Source organism: Phyllostomus discolor, chromosome 5 (genome assembly GCF_004126475.2).
Source record: "Phyllostomus discolor isolate MPI-MPIP mPhyDis1 chromosome 5, mPhyDis1.pri.v3, whole genome shotgun sequence".
NCBI classification, from domain to species: domain Eukaryota; kingdom Metazoa; phylum Chordata; class Mammalia; order Chiroptera; family Phyllostomidae; genus Phyllostomus; species Phyllostomus discolor.
In genome coordinates this window covers 102688190-102709174 of record NC_040907.2, presented here as the reverse complement: position 1 = coordinate 102709174, position 20985 = coordinate 102688190, and the positions used below count along the sequence as shown (strand labels likewise).

Below are 20985 nucleotides of genomic sequence, written 5' to 3'. Positions count from 1 at the left end.
AATAAATCAAAATCTGTTGGAAACAAATGAAAATGAACACACAATAGTCCAAAACTTATGGGACACAGTGGAGGCAGTCATGAGAGGGAAGTACATTTATGATAAAAACTCTCAGTAAAGTGGGAGAAAAGGGAACATCTGTCAACGTAATAAAAAAGCCATGTACAAGAAATCTACAGCCAACATCATACTCAACAGCCAAAACTTAAAGCTTTCCTACTAAGATCAGATGCAAGACAACAGGGTCCCCTTTCACCACATGTATTGAACACAGTGTTATAAGTCCTAGCAATATCAATCAGATAAGAAAAAGAAATAAAAGGCATCCAAACTGGAAAGAAGGAAGTAAAATTGCCACTGTTTGCAAATGACATGACAGTGTACATAGAAAATCCTATAGATTCCACAATAAACTACTGAACTTAATAAGTGAATTTGGCAAAGCAGCAGGATACAAAGTGCCTGGATAGCAGCAGGATACAATTCAGAAATTGAAGGCATTTTTGTATACCAACAATGAAATATCAGAAACAGAATCTAGGAAAAAAAAATCCCATTTGCTATAGCAAGAAGAAAAATAAAGTACCTAGGAATAAACCTAACCAAGGAGGTAAGAGACCTGTACTCAGAAAACTATACCACACTGAAGAAAGAAATCAAGGAAGATGCAGATAAATGGAAGCATATACTGTATTCATCAACTGGAAGAATTAACATAATCGAAATGTCCATTCTGCCCAAAGCAATTTACAGATTCTATGCAATCTTTGTTAAAATAGCAATGACATATTTCAAAGATATAGAACAAACATTTCAAAAATTTATATGGAACCATAAATGACCTGAATAGCTGCAGCAATTTTGGGAAAGAGGAACCAAGTAAGAGGGATCACAATACCTGATATCAAACTATATTACATGGCCACTGTAATCAAATAGGCTGCTACTGACATAAGAACAGACACATAGATCAATGGAACAAAATAGAGAGCCCAGACACAAACCCAAGGATCTGTAGTCAATTAATATTTGACAAAGGAGGAAGAAGCATAAAATGGAGTAAACGTAGTCTCCTTAACAAATGTTGGGAGATCTGGAAAGCTACATGCAAAAAAAAAAAAAAAAAAAAAAGTGAAACTCCACCTCCAACTTGCACCATACACAAAATTAAATCCAAGGTGGATAAATAACTTAAGTATAAGTCACAACACCATAAAAGCCCTAGAGGAGAACGTAGGTAGGAAAATCTCAGATATTCCACACAGCAATATTTCCATTGATATGTCTCCTGGAGTAAGGGGCAAAAAGGAAAGTATAAAGAAATAGGACTTCATCAAAATAAAAAGCTGCTGTCTGGCTAAAGAAAATATCAGCAAAATGAATAGGGAACTAATCATATGGGAAAATATATTTTTAAATGATACTTGGGACAAGGTTTATCTCCAAAATATATAAAACACTCACATGACTACACTCCAGGAAGACAAACAACCTAATTAAAAATGGGCAACGGACCTGAACAGACACTTCTCCATGGAGGATATACAGAGGGCCCAGAGACATATGAATGGATGCTTAACAGCACTAGCCATCAGAGAGATGCAAATTAAAACCACAATGAGATACCACTTCACACCAGTCAGAATGGTCATCATAAAGAAATCAACAAACCAGAATTTATTTCTGAATTTATTTTTGCTGGTGAGGTTGTGGAGAAAATGGTTCCCTAGCACACTGTTAGTGGGAATGCAGACTGGTGCAACCACAGTGGAAAACAGTATGGAATTTCCACATAAAACTAAAAATAGAACTGCCTTTTGACCTGATGTTTCCACTGGTGGGATTATACCCTAAGTGTCCTTAAACACCAATTCAGAAGAACCTATGCAACCCAATGTTCATAGCAGCACAATTTACAATAGCCAAGTGTTGGAAGCAACCTAAGTGCCCATTGGTAAATGAGTGTATCAAAAAACTATAGTATATATATAGTGGATACTTTTCAGGAGAAAAAATGATGGAGCTCCTACCCTTCACAGCAGCATGGATGTAACTGTAGAGTGTTGGGAATAAGGAATTTAAGAGCTAAACTTCCTCTAATAGACAAGAACCACATTGTAGCTAAAAGGAAATGATAAGGGAGACACAGGGCAGTTAAGCAAACATCCTGTGTCTAGCAGACGCTCTCCCCTGAGTAGGCTAGATAAGCAGTGCTTTGTAGTTTTTAATGAGAAAATAGAAAACTAGCTAGCTAGAGCCAGGAGATTACTAGGTTAATGAACAAACAGCCTGCCTTCCCGCCTTATGCAAAAATGCTTGGTTTGAAATCCGCGCGCGGTCTCTGTAAGCGAATTGCTAACTGCCACGTCTGCTTCTGTATAACGCTTGCTTGCCCGCCCCTATATAAGAAAGTAGTTGTACGCGCTCGCGGTGGCTCTCGTTTGCAGCTCCTTGTGGGCACAGTGTCGCTGGACACTTTGAGAGTTCGCTCCTGCGCAGGTTAAACTTGGCCAATAAAATAACATCTTTGAACCCCTGAAAGTCTCCGATATTGGTTCTCGCGTGTGCTGGATGCTACAGTCATGATGGGCCATCAGGGAAGGACTTAGGGGTCTTTAGAGAAGGAGCAGAAAGACCCTCACCCCTTGGCTTCCTCAGTCTTTCTGTAAAAGTCTCCTAGTCTCTTGGCTGCTTTGCTCTCCTTGCCTGACTCAGCCTGGGAACAGTGCCAGAGACAGCTGCAACCTTGTACTGGAACAGACTGCTCCCAGGGTGAATCTGGCCAGAAAGAATACATTGTTTCCTTTGAGGTTTGCTCTGCCCTGTTGCTATGAAACAGACACTTGAGCTAAAGCCAGCCCTGTCCAGGGACAATCCCTGTGTTTCTTCAACTATTATCTGTAAATGATGTCAGTTGCTCATGACTGTAGCTTTTTGAGCATTGGTTGATCAGCTTTATGTGCATACTATGTATCTCTGTGTGAGGTGAACTCAATAAAGAGGCAGGAAAGGAGATGTTTGGGGCCTTTCTCCTTTGAGAGACTGGTCACTTTCCTCCCCAAGCAGATCATGTCTTGGTAGATTTATTCTCATCTGGGAGGACACAGGGGAGCTCTGTGGGAGGAGCACCCCCCCCCCGCCCCCCCGCCAACTGGTGCTTTGTGCTTGGAAGCCAGGTTTGTGGTCCCAACTTCTCTCCTTTCAAGGGGACACTTGCACAGCCATGGCACCACCTCAGCCAACTGCCCTTGTGGTTGAGTCTGGCCCCTTTAACAACCTCACCCTTTCTACCAGTCATGGTGTTCTTTTTCCCTGTTCTTGGTTAAGTCTCTTTTTCAGGTAATTTTTGGTATATGTCATGTATCCAGCCCTCTCTTTCATATTTTATTTCCAATTTGGGTCTGGGAGAAGGTGCACAATATATCCTCCTACTCTGCCACCATTTTGTCCCTCTCCACTGCAGCCTCTTTTATACATTTGGAATTAAGGAGGGAATGTAAGAAAGATCACATAATCTTGGGAGAAAACAAGGCAGAAAAATCTCTATTATTGGATTATAGGATAGTTAACAAGATTATGGGCTCTCTTGAAGGGAATTAACAATCCCTAGGGATCTAAAAAAAGAGGTATTTCAAAGGTGTGTTAACCTGGATGCCCAAAAACAATGGACAGGGCTTGCATACTGCAAAGACAAATCTTTTAGTAAAGGAATTGTATGCCTGGAGCATGACTGCACATCATGACCTGACCAATTATGATTTTATGATCAGATCACCGTGTAAGGTTATTTTCTGTCACTGAATTTGTCCATAGCTTTTTTTCTTCAGACTATCTTTGACCACCACACTAGCCAAAGGAGTGCTATACTTGTAAATCAGTCAAAGAAAGAAATGATAGTTTTGGGAAATGAGGAGTTCAAGCATTTGGAGGGCTTTCAAAAGCAGGGGTATTGAGGACTGTCTGCTGTAAAAGTGTAGTTATTGGAGTGAGGCTGTAGCTGACTTGCTGACTTTGCCTAGTATAGTCAGAACGAACAGTGTTGATTGGCTTTCAGAACTGTGGAAGTCATAAATTGGTTGATCATCATAAACATGCGTACTCATGAAATATTGTCTGCTATCAATGTCTGATCAGTTGTTCCTGATCCATCAATTCTAGTGCTTACTAATTCATGGTTTGAGGTTATGTCCAAGAACAACCAGTCCTAGGCTTTATTAAATTTGAAGACTAGGAATATTTTATTACTATCATATCATTTATTTTTAAAGTATTTTATTATAGGGTTTATGCTTAATAATATATCTTCTAGTTATTGGATGTTATTGGACTGTCCCTGGAAAGTACTAATTTTTTCAGCAACATATTCTTATTTTATTTTTTTACTGTTTCATGCTATTACAATTTTTCTTGATTTTCTTCCCCTTTTTCACTTCACCCAACACTGCCCTCTCTCTTGCCTCTATCAATTCCCATATGTTATCTGTGTCCATGGGTAATGCATAAATGTTCTTTGGTTAATCTGTTCACATCTTTCATCCAGTCCCCAACCTCTCCCCTCACCAAATAGAAACAGAATCATAGATAAATGGAAAGTACTAATTAATTTTTATTTAGTTTTTGATTGAGAAGCCTGAGGAAGTTATACATGTATTTGCTTTCACAGCAGGTTGAAACAAAGAACAACTAAAGGCATTAAGGTTCCTCTTAAACCTCTATCAAGATGGAATGCTCATGTCAGAGCTGAGTAGAATATTGGTAACAATATTTAACCACAGAATATTCAGAAGTTATATAAATATAAACTATATTTTATTCTTAAGATACAAGCAATCACTAAATATCATCATAATAGGTGATCACTAAAGTTAAACATCAGACAAATCAGAATAAAGCATGCTTAAAAAGTTGAACATCATTAAAAGTCATCTTCAGTAACAAGAGGAAGTAGGGTGGCAGGATTTAGATTGGAGCATCATTTGACAATTATATGAAGTACAGTCAACAAATGTTTTATTAGTGATATAATACTAATAATGTAGATTACTAGTAATGTAAGTGGTGGAGTTGGGCATTGAATTTTTTGTGTGTTATTAGGTTACATTAGTTAATGTGACCTAAAGATGTTATTTTACTATGAGATAATGAAAAAATTTTAAAATGATACAGGGAAATCTGGTCATTGATTTGGAATATTAATACTGTGGAGAGGGATCAATTAATGATTCAACTTAGACAGTTTATTTTGTATATTTATTGCTATACTACATAAGGAAAATTCTTAGTGTTATGAAAAGTCATCAAGTAAAATACATTCATTTGAAAAAATTCCAATGCTTAAACATTTCTCATATAAATTGAACAAAAGAAATATACAGCACAAAACTACCCAACCATAAATTGATGTATGCATCATTTCTGAAACACATGCCAAATATGGAGCAAAAAAAGGAAAAAGGACTCATGGACATGGACAGCAGAGTAGTGATTGCAGTGGGAGGGGGGAGTATAAAAGTACTAAATGGTAATGGAAAAAATACAATGAAAATTTAAAAAAAAAACAGTATAAAAGTGTACCTCTACAGTCATTGTGATGTTTTTAGCCCTACATAACAGAAAAGTGTAACTTGGTAAAATGCCAGATAGTAACTATCTTAGACTCTGTGGGTCATAAGGTCTCTGCTAGAAGTACTAAACCCTGTTCTTATAGCATGAAAGAAGCTACGGGTAAAACAAATGAATGTTTTTTTTTGCATCAGTGTTCTAATAAAACTTTATTAATGTGACACTGAAATTTGAATAACATAATTTTCACATTACAAAATATTTGTTAATTTTTTCAATTATTTAGAAATAGTTTTTCAGGCAAACATGGGCAGTGGGCCCATTCAAGGAAAAATGTGCAACCAAATCAAACAACAGCACAGCAATAACATAGGGGGTAAATATCAGCAGCCAATCTTTTTTCTTGTTTTGCACAACAATTCCAGAATTATAAATTATAATGATGATAACATCTAACATATAGCTCTCTTCATGTATCAGACACCATTATAAGTGTGTTAAAATTAACTCATTTATACCTCAAGGCAATCCCAACATATCATTATCACTTCTCCTAAAAAAGAAAACTGAGGCATAGAAAGGTTGTGTCATATCCTGTAATGAGCATATATCATGTTGCTTCTACCAGAAAAAAAAGTTAGCAGAGAACACTTCAGATTACCTTGCAAAATACAGATGCAAACAGCTATGCACCCTACTGAAACATCAGCAGTAAGATAGATAACATATTTTTAAATAGCATTGTTTTTATTCTATAGACTATTTTCAGCTGTTTTAAAAATAAACACAGGCCTTTCCTATAAATAAATGTGTCCTTAATGTAAAGTTTAGCTGATAGTTGAAAACTTTACAAAAACATTTTTAACTTCTTTCTGAAAGATTAGTTCAACATACATATCCATTTAAAATGACAGAAAACAGGATAAAAAGATGCATTATAATTAAAAATATATTACATTAAATACACATTATAGCCATGGCTGGTATGGCTCAGTGGATTGAGTTCTGGCCTGTGAAGCAAGGGGTTGCTGATTTGATTCTCAGGCAGGGTACATGCCTGGGTTGCAGGCCAGGTCCCCAGTTTGGAGGGTGCACAAGAGTCAACCACACATTGATGTTTCTCTCCCTCTGCCTCCCTCCCTTCCCCTCTAAAAATAAATAAATAAAATCTTTTAAAAAGTAAACAATAAATACACATTAGATTAACAATAGGAATCACTGCTGAAGCTTAATATGTAATATCTTAATATGCATAAAAGTTACTGAACTAATGTTATATAATCCCTATGTATAATTGTGGATGGATTCCACATGCACATGAAAAATCCACAATCTGTATTCTGTAGCACAGTCACATACATGCAAAAGTCCTACATACTACCGGAGTCTCCACATATTAGCGATGTTGACTAATTATTCAATTTATTTGTACTTTTCAAAAGTTCCACATATCCAAACATTTGCAGTTTTCTAAAAAAACACCTCACAATCAGATCTCTGTAACATGACTTCTAGAATAACTATTTGACTCAGTACAGATTCTCTTTGAATTTTCTTTTAAAAAGCTTTCACATACACAAAGGTTCTATCCCAATAGCAATAATCTGACATTCACTGAAACATCATTTCTGATAAAGGCTTCTGTATCTGTTCCAATCTTTGCAGTTACCCTCTTTGAGTGTTCTAATGTGAGTCCAACTAGTGCAGAAAGACTTTTGAATGATCAGAATACTAATAGGAGTTTCTCATTCATGTGAGCTTTTTCATGTCTAATCATGGCTGCCCTGGCAGAAAATTTCCTGACATTTATTTTACTTACAGGATTTTTCTCCTGTGTGATTTCTATATTGTACAATAAAGTATGACTTCTGAAAGTTTTCCTCATACTTTATCATTTGTAGTGTTTCTGCCATCTACACTGTCATACGGTAAAAATTTTACCCTTATAGAATTTCTCTGTGTATATCCTCTCTGTGATGAAAGATTGTGGCTAAATTTTTCCACATTGATGATATTCATAAGCTTTTGTCTTTCAAGAATTATCTAATTATTCTGAAGGATGCATTCAGACAAAATTCCCCAATTCATACTATTTATAAGGTCTTTCCCTCTGTGTGTGTGTCTTCTGATGTGCAGTGAGTTCTGATTTCTGGATAAAACTTTTCTTACACTCTTGACATTCATAGGGTTTCTCCCCTGTGTGTTTTCTCTGATGTATAATAAAATGTGACTTCTGAGAAAAGAATTTCCCACATTCCTTACATTCATAAGGTTTCTCTCCGGTGTGAGTCCTTTGATGTAACCTGAGGACTGAATTCACAGAGAAAGATTTACCACAATCGTGACATTCATAGGGCTTCTCCCCTGTGTGTTTTCTTTGATGTTTAGTAAGGTCTGATTTATAGTAAAAGTTTTTTCCACATTTATTACATTCAAAAGGTTTCTCTCCTGTGTGAGTTCGCTGATGTACTGTGAGGGCTGACTTCTGATAGAAGCATTTCCCACATTTACTACATTCATAGGGTTTCTCTCCAGTGTGAGTTCTCTGGTGAGTTTTGAGGTGTGAATTTCTAGAAAAGAATTTCCCACATTCCTTGCATTTATAGGGTTTTTCCCCTGTATGTGTTCTTTTATGTACTGTAAGGTGTGATTTCTGAGAAAAGGATTTCCCACATTCCTTACATTCATAGGGTTTCTCCCCCGTGTGTGTTTTCTGATGCACCATTAGGTATGCCTTAACATAGAAAAACTTCCCACATTCAGTACATTTATACGGTTTCTCTCCTGTGTGTGTTTTCTGATGTTCTATGAGGTGTGGTTTCTGGTAGAAAGACTTCTCACACTGATTACATTCATAGGGTTTCTCCCCTGCATGAGTCCTCAAATGTCTACTGAGAGATGACAGGTAGTAGAAAGTTTTCTTACATTCTTTACATGCATAGGTTTTCTCTCTGGTGTAAGTTTTCTCATGTCTTGCGAAATCTCTATTCCTAGAGACAGATTTCCCACACTCACTGGGTTTATCCTTTGAATGGGTATGCTGATGTACTATTAGAGCAGACTTCTGGCAGTAGAACTTCCCACATTCATTGCATGTATAGATTTTTGCTCTGGTATGAATTTTCTGATCCATGGGTTCTCCAGTCCTACAGAAAAATTTCCAAATTTATTAATGAATAAGATTTTTTTTTTGTCTGCTGTATTTTCCAAAGAACTCTAAGTGTAGTGGGCAGTTAGACAGACATGAGCAGAGCAAGGATGATGGGCCAGTTACAGAAGGTCACCAGGACAGATAGCCCTGAGTATCTAGTGACTGGCAAAGCTGGGGAAACAAGGACCTTGCTCCCAGGGTTACCTTTTCTCCCATAGCATATCACTGGTCATGAAGTTTAGACTTCTTGGCTTTTCATATCGCTGGTCATGTGTCTCTAACCCTCCCCTTGCTTTTCTTCCCCTGGCATATTGCTGGTTATGTGGTGCACCCCCTTGAAGGAGGAACTATGAGCCAAAGAATGGTCTCATGAAAATCACATAGGGTCCTTGTATAATCACTCCCTTAAGCATTAATCCCCAGTAATAACACCTAGACCTCAGTAGCGTTTCAGTTTCAAGCCAAGAAAGGCAGCAAAACCAGATAAGTGATGCCACGGCTTGACATCAGGACCAGATGTATTTACTAATGATTTCCTCCCCTGGTGCTGACCAAATCAGTGGAGACCCACAACCCTGAGGGGGCACACCTAGAAGGCTGATGAATATTCTATTGGAATCCTCCCCTGTGGAATCCTCCCAAAAAATACCCTCAAGATGGAGTACCTAGCAAGGCTCTCTCTAAGGAGCATGCCTGTGCCTTCCCCCTCCACTCCTCTTATTTTCTCCAAGTGCATTACCTTTACCTTCTTCTCTCCTAAACCCCAAGTACCCTTCTTTTGCCTCTGTAACTTGTTTCCTGACCCATTTCCTCTTAGGGCTCTCTCTGTGACTTTCTAAATAAACATTCTCTTCAGTTGGAGTTGTGTCTCTAAATTCTTTCTTAGCCATAACGCAACAACTGAGATTGCTGAACAAAGGTCCAATGTGATTCCACTAGTCTAACACCTGGTGCCATTCTTACCGCCAACATAAGAACTGATTTCTATAGATTTTCCCATATTCATTAGATTCACAGGGTTTCTCCACTGTGAGTGCTCTCTGATATATATTGTGGTTTAACATTTGGTAGAAAGAACCTTCACTTGCATTATATTCACAGTCTTTCACCCAACTGCCCAAATTACACTTTGTATAAAGAATTCTCCCTTATTGCATAACTCTGAAGACTCAGAAGACTGCTTCAATATTTGAATCTCCTGATCCATTATGATAAAGGGCTTTCCCATTTGCACTATTTTGTTTGGAATTTGATTATTGCTAATTTTTCATATTTAGTATTAACAAGTGCTCTCCCAATTCTAGTACTCTCAATCAAGACTCTTTCTTACACAGCTTCTAATCTTAAAATTGAATTCTGAACTTGCCTTGAATTCTCAGCTTGGCTTTTTTGGTATCTTCCTCCTCGATCATGAATATTCCATAGATCTACAAAGGAATACAAAATTTAATACTATATAATCTTAATACATTATCATGGTTGTAGGATTGCATTGATTCTTAGGCTTCAGGTCAATGCCCACAAATTAAGGTACTCTGAAATATAAATTTCCTTTACTTCATTGGTATAGAGAAAAAACCAAACACTAAAAATTGTTATAGCAGAAAGGGGAATGAATGTGGTTCTAAACCCAAGTGCCTCTGATACTTTCTAAACATGACCTTAAAAACTTGGAGGAGAAAGTTAAGACAAAAAAAAAAAAAAAGAACTGGGAGCAGAGAACAAAAAATATTTAAAGTGCTGCTGAACAGGAATGTGAGATTCATAGAGAATGCTGCAAGCCTATTAAGGAAAATGAATAGCAAGTAGAATGATAAGAAAATTATTAAACAACTATGTTCACTAGAAATATCAGGGCAAAGAGTAAATTGGATTAAGAAGCTAAAATGTTAAAATTATAGGTCTTTGTCTGCTCACACCTAATTTATTGTGTCAGGATTCCCAGTAGTTAGCAAAGTATAAACTTCTACTTTATTTCCTCTTTACCCATACACAACAATCTAGTTGTCAACACTAAAATGGCTTTTTCAGATCATCAATTCCCTTATGTTTAAAGGAATAGTCCTGTAGTTTAGGCTTTCACTCTACATGTAATTGGCTTAATTTTCACTGGAACAAAGGACCCAGGAACATATATATCCATAAAGAAAGAGTTTTAAAAAGCATAGTGTAAGTAATCCATATAATATGATAAATTTCCCAGTTACAGCACCTGAGAATCTCAATCCTGACCACCAAATACTGCATCTCCAAAGCAATGTTACCAATGACTCAACAATAGTCTTATTCTACTTTCATATCTTAGCTCCCAAATCTCTGCTTCGATTTAGTACATGGTCTTTAAAGATTAATTATTCAACATCATTCTAGAACCTTTACTGACCTTCATATGTATTCATGTTTAAATGCTTAAAGGAAAGTCAAAGATGATGATCAGAGGCTTGGGTTGGATGTTTATGGCACTTTTAGGGGAAACAAAAAACTTATTTGATATGGACTTGTGCAAGGTTAACTTCAATATGCATGAAATGATTCTATTTATGAAAGACACTTAAGAGATCAATGAGGTGATGATTAGCATGTGTTTGGGCCACAAGAAGAAATGAGATGCAGTAGGAAAGCAAGGACCAGATTAGTTCCCGTCAGAAAATTAACTGTGTTTTGTAATAGTGAGTTAGTATACGTTTTCAGCATTGCACAACTCCTACTAGGATTTAAATTAAAAATTAGTTTTTGACCCTGAGAAAGAGGGAATTTAGATCAGTAGAACTATTCTGTAAAATGGTAAAATATGGTACCAGAATACAAATAAAGTAAAAATGCTTGGAGATGTCAATCTTAGGAGTTCTCAGCCTAGAAAATGAAACTTTGGCCTAGAAAAGGTATGTAAACCATTGTAGAACTTACTATAAAGGGCAGAAGATATAAAGTGTCTGTCTCTTGTTAACGGAAAACTGACTCTTTCAACAAATATCTCATGAACAATCAATATATACCAGGCATGGTTTCTGCATGTGAGTGTACAAGTCAGAAAATATCTGAAAAGCGTTTAAGGAAGCAAAGTGAGATTACTTTTTCATTTTTGTATTTTTACCTTAGTGTTATTTTAGGAAGGATAACCAGAACTTTGTGTAAAAGACAAACAGGATCCAGAAGAAAGTGTCAACTCTGAAATAATAAAATTGAGGAATGGCATAATTGTGACAGGATGCAGCCAGGGAAGCCTCCCACAGAGGGACGTGTAATAAGGTCCAGAACTCAGGGTGTCCAGGAAATATTAAAAATATAAGATGTCCTCACCTCCACAAGTCTGAACTGGGGGATGGGACACATGGAGCAGGGCCCTTGAGAGTTGTTCTCATAGCAACAGTTTTGCAACTAACCTCAGGCATAGTCATTTAACATATCCGTAACTTTTAACTGGTTCCATGGATATGATAAATGCCTGTGGCCATGCTTTGAGCCAGGGAGATGGGAGTGACTTCCATCTCATGACATAACTGGGAGGTAACTCCCCCTGGTTACAGTGCCTGCATGAGAGCTTGGAGATGATTGGCTCCATGCCACAGGGCCATGCCTGCCTGGACTTACTATGGCAGCCCAAAAAAGCTGGAGAAATATGGGAATGCTGGCAGGTGTAGCTGATTGTGGGAGGAGTCGGAAACGGGGATGCAGAAGAAAAATGGTGCTGGGATTTAAACCCATGCATGGCAGCCATGGGAGGGGGTACCCACGCAGCTTTGGTGATAGAAGGGGAACCACATGGCTTTGGGTGCTCCCTTTGTTACACAGTTTAGGTAGCCAGAAAGCAAGATGTAGCAGTGATGCAGAGCTCTCTCTTAGTGGTTTGGAAGAATGCAGAAGAGACCTGGAGGGAAAGAAAGGGGTTGAAAGGACTCTTGTTGGTGCGACAGGAGAAGGTGCCACCACGGGTTTGGATTAAAAACTGGAGATCATGGAGGTGACACAGCTGATGGTGCTGGGAACCAAGGAAGGCCTGCCAGCTGAGCACAGCTTACTAGGAAGAACCGGGGACTACCTGAGCCACGGTCTTCCATTTCTTTTCCTGAGATATAGTGCCCCAGATTGGGCAAAGAGTGGAAGGAAGGACTGTGTATGTTTATGGGTGTTTTAAGGGACTTTGGGATTTTAATGAAGACATTAAATCATTACTCTTAAGTTTGTATAACTTTTGAATAAATAATTCCTTTCCTTTTCACCAATCTCTGACATTGAGTGCTATAGTTCCCTGGCAGTAGGCAAGGTGAGCCTAGTACAGGGGGACCCTGGGAAGAAGGGGGGATCCATTTGGTAATAGTATTTTGCCTCCCCTGGTCCATTCTGTAACATAAATGACTTATAATCTAATTTCAGAGTTTAAAGAGAGAAGAGGAAGTTAAAACTGGTACAGAAAGTAATAAAAACATTTCGTTATTAATAAAAGAAGGAAAATGGCATTTGAAAAAATGTATAAGTCAGACTTATAAACACCTTAGGATTATAGTTGCATACTTTGATGGTAGAGACTAACTGGAAATTCTAGAAAAAATACAAAATAAACGTTTAAGTCAAGGTTGGTATATAAGAGGAGAGATAAACCTATAAAAATACTGAGCATGGGGGGGGGGGTGGAATTCCAATGGAGAGAATGGAAATTGAAGGTGTAATTTATGTTGCTTACACATGTGTATCAAATGTCCTCATTCATTTCCAGACAGATAAGGCATTTAAAAAAAGACTCCTGAAAAATATTTCAAAAGGCAAATAGCAAGAACTACCTCAAATCTAATAATAAGGGTTATACTTTTTCACTCACCAGGGTAATTCTGATGTGGAAATTCTACTTCTAATATCCATGGCTCCTTTCCTTGCTTCAACTTGAAAAGTGCATTTGGCTTATTCACACAATAACCTATTAATGGAAAAAAGGAAAATAAAAATTGCTTGGAATTTAGGGTCTCTGAAAGACAAAAAGTACAGTTTTCAGAGCAGAACAATGAAGATCCCAGTAGGCTTAGCAAATTTAGATTCTTCAGTTGGGAGGGTGAAGACACATTTTTTTCTGGTACCTAAAATGGACTAATCAATTTTAACACCTGAGACAAAACAAATATTCAAACTTACATATTTCACAACTGGGGAAGGAAATGCAAACTACTGAGAATTACAGAGAGGGGAGTTTTTCTCACCCACTGAGACTAGGTGACCATAGTTCTCCTGCATCACTTCCCTGTACAGAGTCCTCTGAGCAGTGTCCAGTAATTGCCACTCCTCCTGGGTGAATTCCACAATAACATCCTTGAATGTTACTGGTCCCTGTAACAACATATTTCAGTTCAAACTGAAGTAAGCAGAATAAAGTACCATTGAAGAGACATGTGTAAACTAAGTCTTAATGAGCTAACTATTGAATTTATCCTGAAAAGTTAAGATACAGTGCTACTCTGCACCCTGCTCTATATATAGATAAAATATTTATTCAGTATATATTTACTAAGATATCACTCGGTGCCTGGATTGCTGCTGGAGATACAAAGATAAATGAAAACAACTATTATCAAGGAGCTTACATTCTGACAGGGATGTAAATTCTTAAATGTAGTACACATAGCAGGTGCTATGACAGAAGTATGTATAAGACATAAGATGTTCACAAATGGGGGAGAAGTTTTGTACATTGTATTAAGTTAAATTTTATTAGGTGGTCAAACTTACTATGCAAACTTCAGGAATTAAGAAAACAATTGGCAAAGGCACAAATGCATCAAAAATGCCTTTACAAAACTACAAATAAGACAGTTTAATATGAGAACACGCTGTAAAACCAAATGAGTTATGTGATAATCAAGTCAGGTTACAAAACATGGAGTAATTCTGATTTTGTCATTTTGGATATTAAAATATATTTTGCATACACAATGTCAAGAATATATCACATATTTACACCTATAAGTCTTTTATTATAAATTGACAAGTTTTTTATTTATATGAAAGAAAAATATGAGTCAATATTCTATTTCACACTATGTGGACTATTTTATACATCTTTGGGATGTTCACTCTTTCACTTTGTAGATGCAAATACAGATAATAGGGCATCACTGAAGAGACAGATGTAAGCACTAGAGTTATAAAAGGAGATTAGTAGTTTAGAAGAAAACTAAAATAGAATGGAACATCAGAGGATTGCTAGATTTAGAGAAATGTAAACAAACATTTACATCAGAGTAGCAGCCATGGGGGAAAGAAACATAATACAACTTTTTAATTGGAAATCAATAACTACTGGAAGAAAGGGGAAGGGTAACTCACACTGTCTCTATATGGTTTGGTAATGGCTAAAAAGCCATATTGCTAATTATTTTCATTCTTACATTTTGGTTGATAGAACTATTTAAGGCTATTAAACTTCCTCTTATAATTGCTTTATTTATATTGCATAGAATCTGAAATGTAGTATTTTCAATTGAAGAATATATTGACTGGATATAAATTCTAGTTTCATAATTTTTTTTCTTGAAAACACAGTTCTACTATTGTTTCATTTATTTATGTTGCTAACAACCATGGCATCAACTTTTTTATTTTTTTTAAAGATTTTATTTATTTATTTTTAGACAGAGGGACAGGAAGGGAGAAAGAGAGGGAGAGGAACGTCAATGTGTGGCTCCCTTTTGCATGCCCTCCACCGGGACTTGGCCTGCAACCCAGGTATGTGTCCTGACTGGGAATCAAACTGGTGACCCTTTGGTTTGCAGGCTGGTGCTCAATCCACTGAAACACACCAGCCAGGGCTCAATTTTATTTTCTTTCCTTGACAAGTGACATAGACTTTTTTCTCTTGAAACCCAGAGGACTTTTTTCCCTTTACTTTTGAATACATCTAGTTTATTGAAATCTCTCTTGGTGTTTACCATTCTGGGTCAATTCTCTCTGCAACAAAGACAGCGTTTTCTGTATGTAGACTGAGTTTTTGTTTTCTTTATGAAACGTTTCCTTGAATCATAGTTTTAAATATTAGTTCTCTTCACTACTTAATAGTTTTGTTATTTAGAGATTCCACTTTGTCTGTCTTCATTTCTATTATTTTCTTCCTCATCCTTGTTAATTCTTGTCACCACCCCCACTATATTATCTATCCATTTCTGTCTTGTATGACATTTATTGTACTTTCGTCCATATTGCATCTCCCTTATATGCACTATATGCACTATAATATGCACTATATTGCATCTCCCTTTTTAATCTTTTAAAACGATTTTATTTATTTATTTTTAGAGGGAAAGGGTGAGAGAAGCAGAAGAAGAGAAACATCAATGTGTGGTTGCCTCTCATGTGCCACCTACCAGGGACCTGGCCTGCAACCCAGGCATGTGCTCTGACTGGGAATCCAACTGATGACCCTTTGGTTTGCAGGTCAGCATTCAATCCACTGAGGCACACCAGCCAGGGCTATAATTTAATCTTTTTATCTGAGACAAATTTCTGTTCTGCTATTTTTTTCCTGAGTTAACATGCCTATATTTTATATTTACTTGTTTTCCTATTTGTCCTGTGAGTCTTCAGTCTCTGGTTTTTAAGGTTTTTTTCCTATTTGAAATTACTTAATATTGGTGAGTAGTGTTTTCCACTACTTTGTGTTTGTTTGGGGAAAAAGTATTTATATTAATTGAAAGTGTTAATTCAAGAGAAAAGTTGTCAGCAAGTAGGTGGAAGCTGAGCCCACTTGCTTGTGTACTCAACTGGGACACTTAGCTGATTTTCTGAAAAACAAAGTGAACGGCCAACAGAATCTTAGCTGATATGAAGTTTGGAAGCCAAAATGTACGGAGGACAGTTCAAAATGGACAGTAAGGAGGTTTTATAGGACAGGGAAAGTCCCTTGGCCTGATGCCAAAAACCGTGGCTGCCACAGGTACAACATTGAGGACAGCCAGGTCAGTGATAGCAGTCTAGTGGCTCCCTGCCCTCCGAGGCTGGGGAAATCACAGACCTGCCCCAAGAGAGACTGGAATGCAAAAAGTTAACAGAGAAAAAGAGGCAGCACACATGCACACAGGTGGTGGCCAACTGGGAGAGTGCCAGAGAGTGAGTGGGATCCTGGTAGCGCCTGTAGCTTAGATAAGAGGTGGGCTGCCACAGGCTGTGACTGAGATGTACTCTTGAATTGCTAGAGTGAGGATGTCATACTCATTTTCACCAGAGGCCACATCAGCCTTGCAGTTGCTTCAAAGGGCCAAATGTAACTTTAGGACTGTAAAAGTGTAATTACTCCTTAACTAGGGGCAAGGAGTTTGGCGCTGCAGCCAGGCAGAAACAAGGTGCAGGGCCATATAGGACAAGGTGGAGGGTCGGATTCAGCCAGTGGGCCTTGTGTTTGCCACCTGTGTGCTAGAGGGTTGGAGTGTGTTGGAAAGCCAGGCAGTGGCTCTGAGTGGTAGTGGCACCCACAGAGATTTTTTCAAAAGGGGAACTGAGGCATGCTGGGCAGGAACCTTGTACATGCAGCTGCCCAGCCAGCAAGGAGGGAAGATTGTGGATGCAATTTGACCCCACAGCACACCTCATGGATTGATCAAAAGGGTGCAAAGTGAGGTGATTTATTGGTGCCAGCCCCATGTAACTGCACAGAGTAGAGAGTGAGGGACTCAGGGTGCTGGGAGGGAAGTGGGCTGGAAACTGGGCACATGTGATTATTGTAGCCCAAACAGAGCCCCCTTCCTCAGCAGAAACAAAGGAAAAGGAAAACTGAACCCAACACCCCACAACCTCCAGGAACCTGGAAGAACTGCAAAGGCTTAACAACCATCGAGAGACTTTTTTTTTTTTAAGGGTAAAACAGTAAAACCTGGAGCTGAGAGAAAACCAGGAATAGATCCAGAAAGAAGTACCAAGGTGAACATCAACAACTAAGACAAACTTCACGTTGTTCTTTATAAGAACTTGAGTGTTTTTTACATTTCTCTTTCTTCTTTTCATTTTTTGTTTATTTTTTGTTTATTTCTGTCTATTTTTTGTTTGTTTTTACTCCCTTTCATACTGCATTTTAAATTTTCTTCTTTCACTTCACTCATATTCCAAATAATTCACTATTCTTGGTCTTTTATTTTTCATTCTTTTTATTCAAATTATATATATCTCATCATACGATTGTTACTCCAAACCCCACACAGCAACCTTCTTTGGTCTTAATCCATTTCACCATCTTCTTGAGCTTTATTACTGTTGTAAACTTTATTTTCTCTCACACTATGCCCTGTTCCTATCCCTAACTCTCACTGTCTCTCCTCCATTTAACCTTGCATAAGTGCTCTTTAGCTCACATTCTTTTTATCCTCTTACAAGAATATTATTTCCTTTCCACATTTTATAAGCAGTGGCTAGTTGGGCAAAATACCACAGTTATCGTGTACTTCTTCAAAGGAACTCCTACTTGTTTGTGCTTTAAATCACATAGACTACTTTCCCCACTCTCACTCCGTTTCACCTTCCCCTGTCCCTGATCAGTTGAGTGAGGAATTGTATTTCATTTTTTTCCCTCTCTCAATCTGGGTTTTACTCCTTACTCTTATGAGCTTGCTCCCCCAACCTCTCAAAATAATTTTTCTTTATTGTAGACATCTCATATTCACTTTTCTTTTTTGTACAATATTCTTACTTGAGTTTCAACTTATTAAACTTCAATCATCTGTCATTGCTATTGACCCTGCTGTGTTTTTTCTGTAACTTTGCTCCTGTTGGTCCAATACTTTGTCAATTATACTTCAGGCCTCATAGTATACTCTTCCCTTTTTTTTTTTTTTTTTTACCACATTGTTCCCATTACCCTTCTGTGTTTTACTTATGATTTAAATTTCCTTCTCTCCTTTTCTTCACCTTGGTTCTATCCTTATTCTTATCAATTCTCCTACCTCTTCCCACTCAAAAACATTATCCCTCTTTCAGTCATCTCATATTCCCTTTGTTATATCTTATAATATTCATAATCTCTCTTCCCTGTTATTAACCTTTACTCAATTAAGATTCAGATTGCTGATTTGGTAGGGAGGTTCTTTTTGCTGGGGTAGGTGTGGTTCTCTGGTAATACTGCTTTATTGAACAACACATGTACAAGAGCATACAAGACAAAGTTGGAGTTTTGACTACCAGTAAGCCTGCTGGAAGGGAAAATCCATCAACAAAGGAGCCACCAACAAGTAAAACTCAAGTACAAGAAGAGAGCACACACAAACAGAAGAATGGGAAACCCTAGAGGATTCAGATGGTGGGATCAAAGAGACAGCACCACTGAGTCCCACAGAACTCCTATCACAAAAGTACGCCCACTGAAGACAGGCAGGCAAAGCAGAGAACCCTGAAAAACAGAAAAAGACAAAAAGGCTGACTGAAAATGAGGACAAAGAAACACACCCCAGTTGAAAGAAATGAAAAATTCCCCAGTAAAAGATGTAAATGAAACTGAGGGAAGCAATAAATCTGACATAGAAATTTAAAAAAAAGGTTATAAGGATGTTCAAGGAACTCAGTGACAACTACAAAGAACAGCGGGAATCAAAACAGCATGAGAAAGGAAATAGAAACTATAAACATTTGAACAACAATGAAATTTAAAAGTATTTTTTAGAAAAGAAACTATAAACAAAAACCAGGAAGAAATGAAGAATAAAATATCTGAAATAAAAAAATATACAAGCAAGCAGGATGAAACAGAAGACCAAATGAGTGAGCTGCAAGATAAGGTAGAAAGAAATACCTAGCTAGAGCAGTAGCATTAAAAAAGACTCAAAAAGCATGAGGATAGCTTAAGGGAACTTCACGACAACTTGAAACATAACAACATTTGGATTATAGTAATACCAGGAGAAGAAAAGGAGCAAGAGATAGAAACCCTGTTAGAAAAATAACGACAGAAAATTTCCTGAACTGGGAGAGGGGAAAAAAACATGCAAGTTCAGGAGGCACAGTGAGTCCCATTCAAGTTGAACCCAAAGAGGCCTATTCCAAAACATATCATAATTAAAATGCCAAATTTTAAAGACTAAGAGAGTATCTTAAAAGTACAAAGAGGAAAACAAGAAGTAACATATAAAGGCTCTGATAAGGCTAGCAGGTGATTTCTCAACAGAAACACATTCCCCAGAGGGAATGGCAAGAAATATTCCAACACCCGACACTAAACTATACTACAAGTCCACTGTAATCAAAACAGCCTGGTACTGGCATAAAAACAGGCACATAGACCAATGGAATAGAACAGAGAGCCCAGAAATAAGCCCAAGTCTCTATGGTCAATTAATATTTGACAAAGGAGGCAGCAACATATAATGGAGTAAAAATAGCCTCTTCAACAAATGGTGTTGGGAGAACTGGACAGCCACGTGCAAAAAAAATGAAACTTGATCACCAACTTACACCATATACAAAAGTAAATTCAAGGCAGATAAAAGACTTAAATATAAAACATGACACCATTAAAGTCCTAGAGGAGAACGTAGGTAGGAAAATCTCAGATATTTCACGAAGGAACTTTTTTACTCACGTGTCCCCTAGAGCAAGGGACATGAAGGAAAGAATAAACAAATGGGACCTCATCAAAATTAAAAGCTTCTACACAGCTAAAGAAAACAGTATCAAAATAAAAAGAGAACCAACTGTATGGGAAAACATATTTGCCAATGATACCTCAGACAAGGGTTTAATCTCCAAAATACATAAAGAACTTACAAGACTGCACTCTAAGAAGACAAGGAATCCAATTAAAAAGTGGGCAAAGGACTTGAACAGACACTTCTCCAAGGAGGACATACAGAAAATCCAAAGACACATGAAACAATGTTAATCGTTAATCGTTAAACGATGTTAATATCGCTAGCTATCAGAGAGATGCAAATTAAAACCACAGTGAGATACCACTTCACACCAGTCAGAATGGCCATCATAATAAAGCAACAAACAACAAGTGTTGGAGAGGCTGTGGAGAAAAGGGGACCCTAGTGCACTGCTGGTGGGACTGCAGACTGGTACAACCACTATGGAAAGCAGTATGGAACTTCCTCGGAAAACTAAAAATGGATCTGCCTTTTGACCCTGCGATTCCACTGCTGGGACTCTATCCTAAGAATACTAAAACACCAATTCAAAAGAACCTATGCATCCCAATGTTCATAGCAGCACAATTTACAATAGCTAGATGCTGGAAGCAACCACGATGCCCATCAGTAAATGAATGGATCAAAAAACTATGGTACATTTACACAATGGAATTCTATGCA

General features: G+C 37.6%; 1 protein-coding gene across 3 annotated transcripts in view; it reads right to left on the bottom strand.

Annotated features, from left to right (window-relative positions):
• Positions 1-4585: 4585 nt before the first annotated feature.
• Positions 4586-20985, bottom strand: part of ZNF25 (zinc finger protein 25) — a 50124-nt gene continuing 33724 nt past the window's right edge. For 2 of the 3 annotated variants that reach the window (XM_028512914.2, XM_028512913.2), the window contains exons 3-6: positions 13903-14029; positions 13530-13625; positions 10080-10140; positions 4586-8708 (exon numbers count right to left, since the gene is read on the bottom strand). In XM_028512914.2, the coding sequence (XP_028368715.1) occupies positions 7652-8708; positions 10080-10140; positions 13530-13625; positions 13903-14029 (1341 nt within the window). In that variant the 3' untranslated portion in view covers positions 4586-7651. The remainder of the gene's footprint in view (positions 8709-10079; positions 10141-13529; positions 13626-13902; positions 14030-20985) is intronic. The other variant, XM_036026656.1, reaches the window with a different exon arrangement.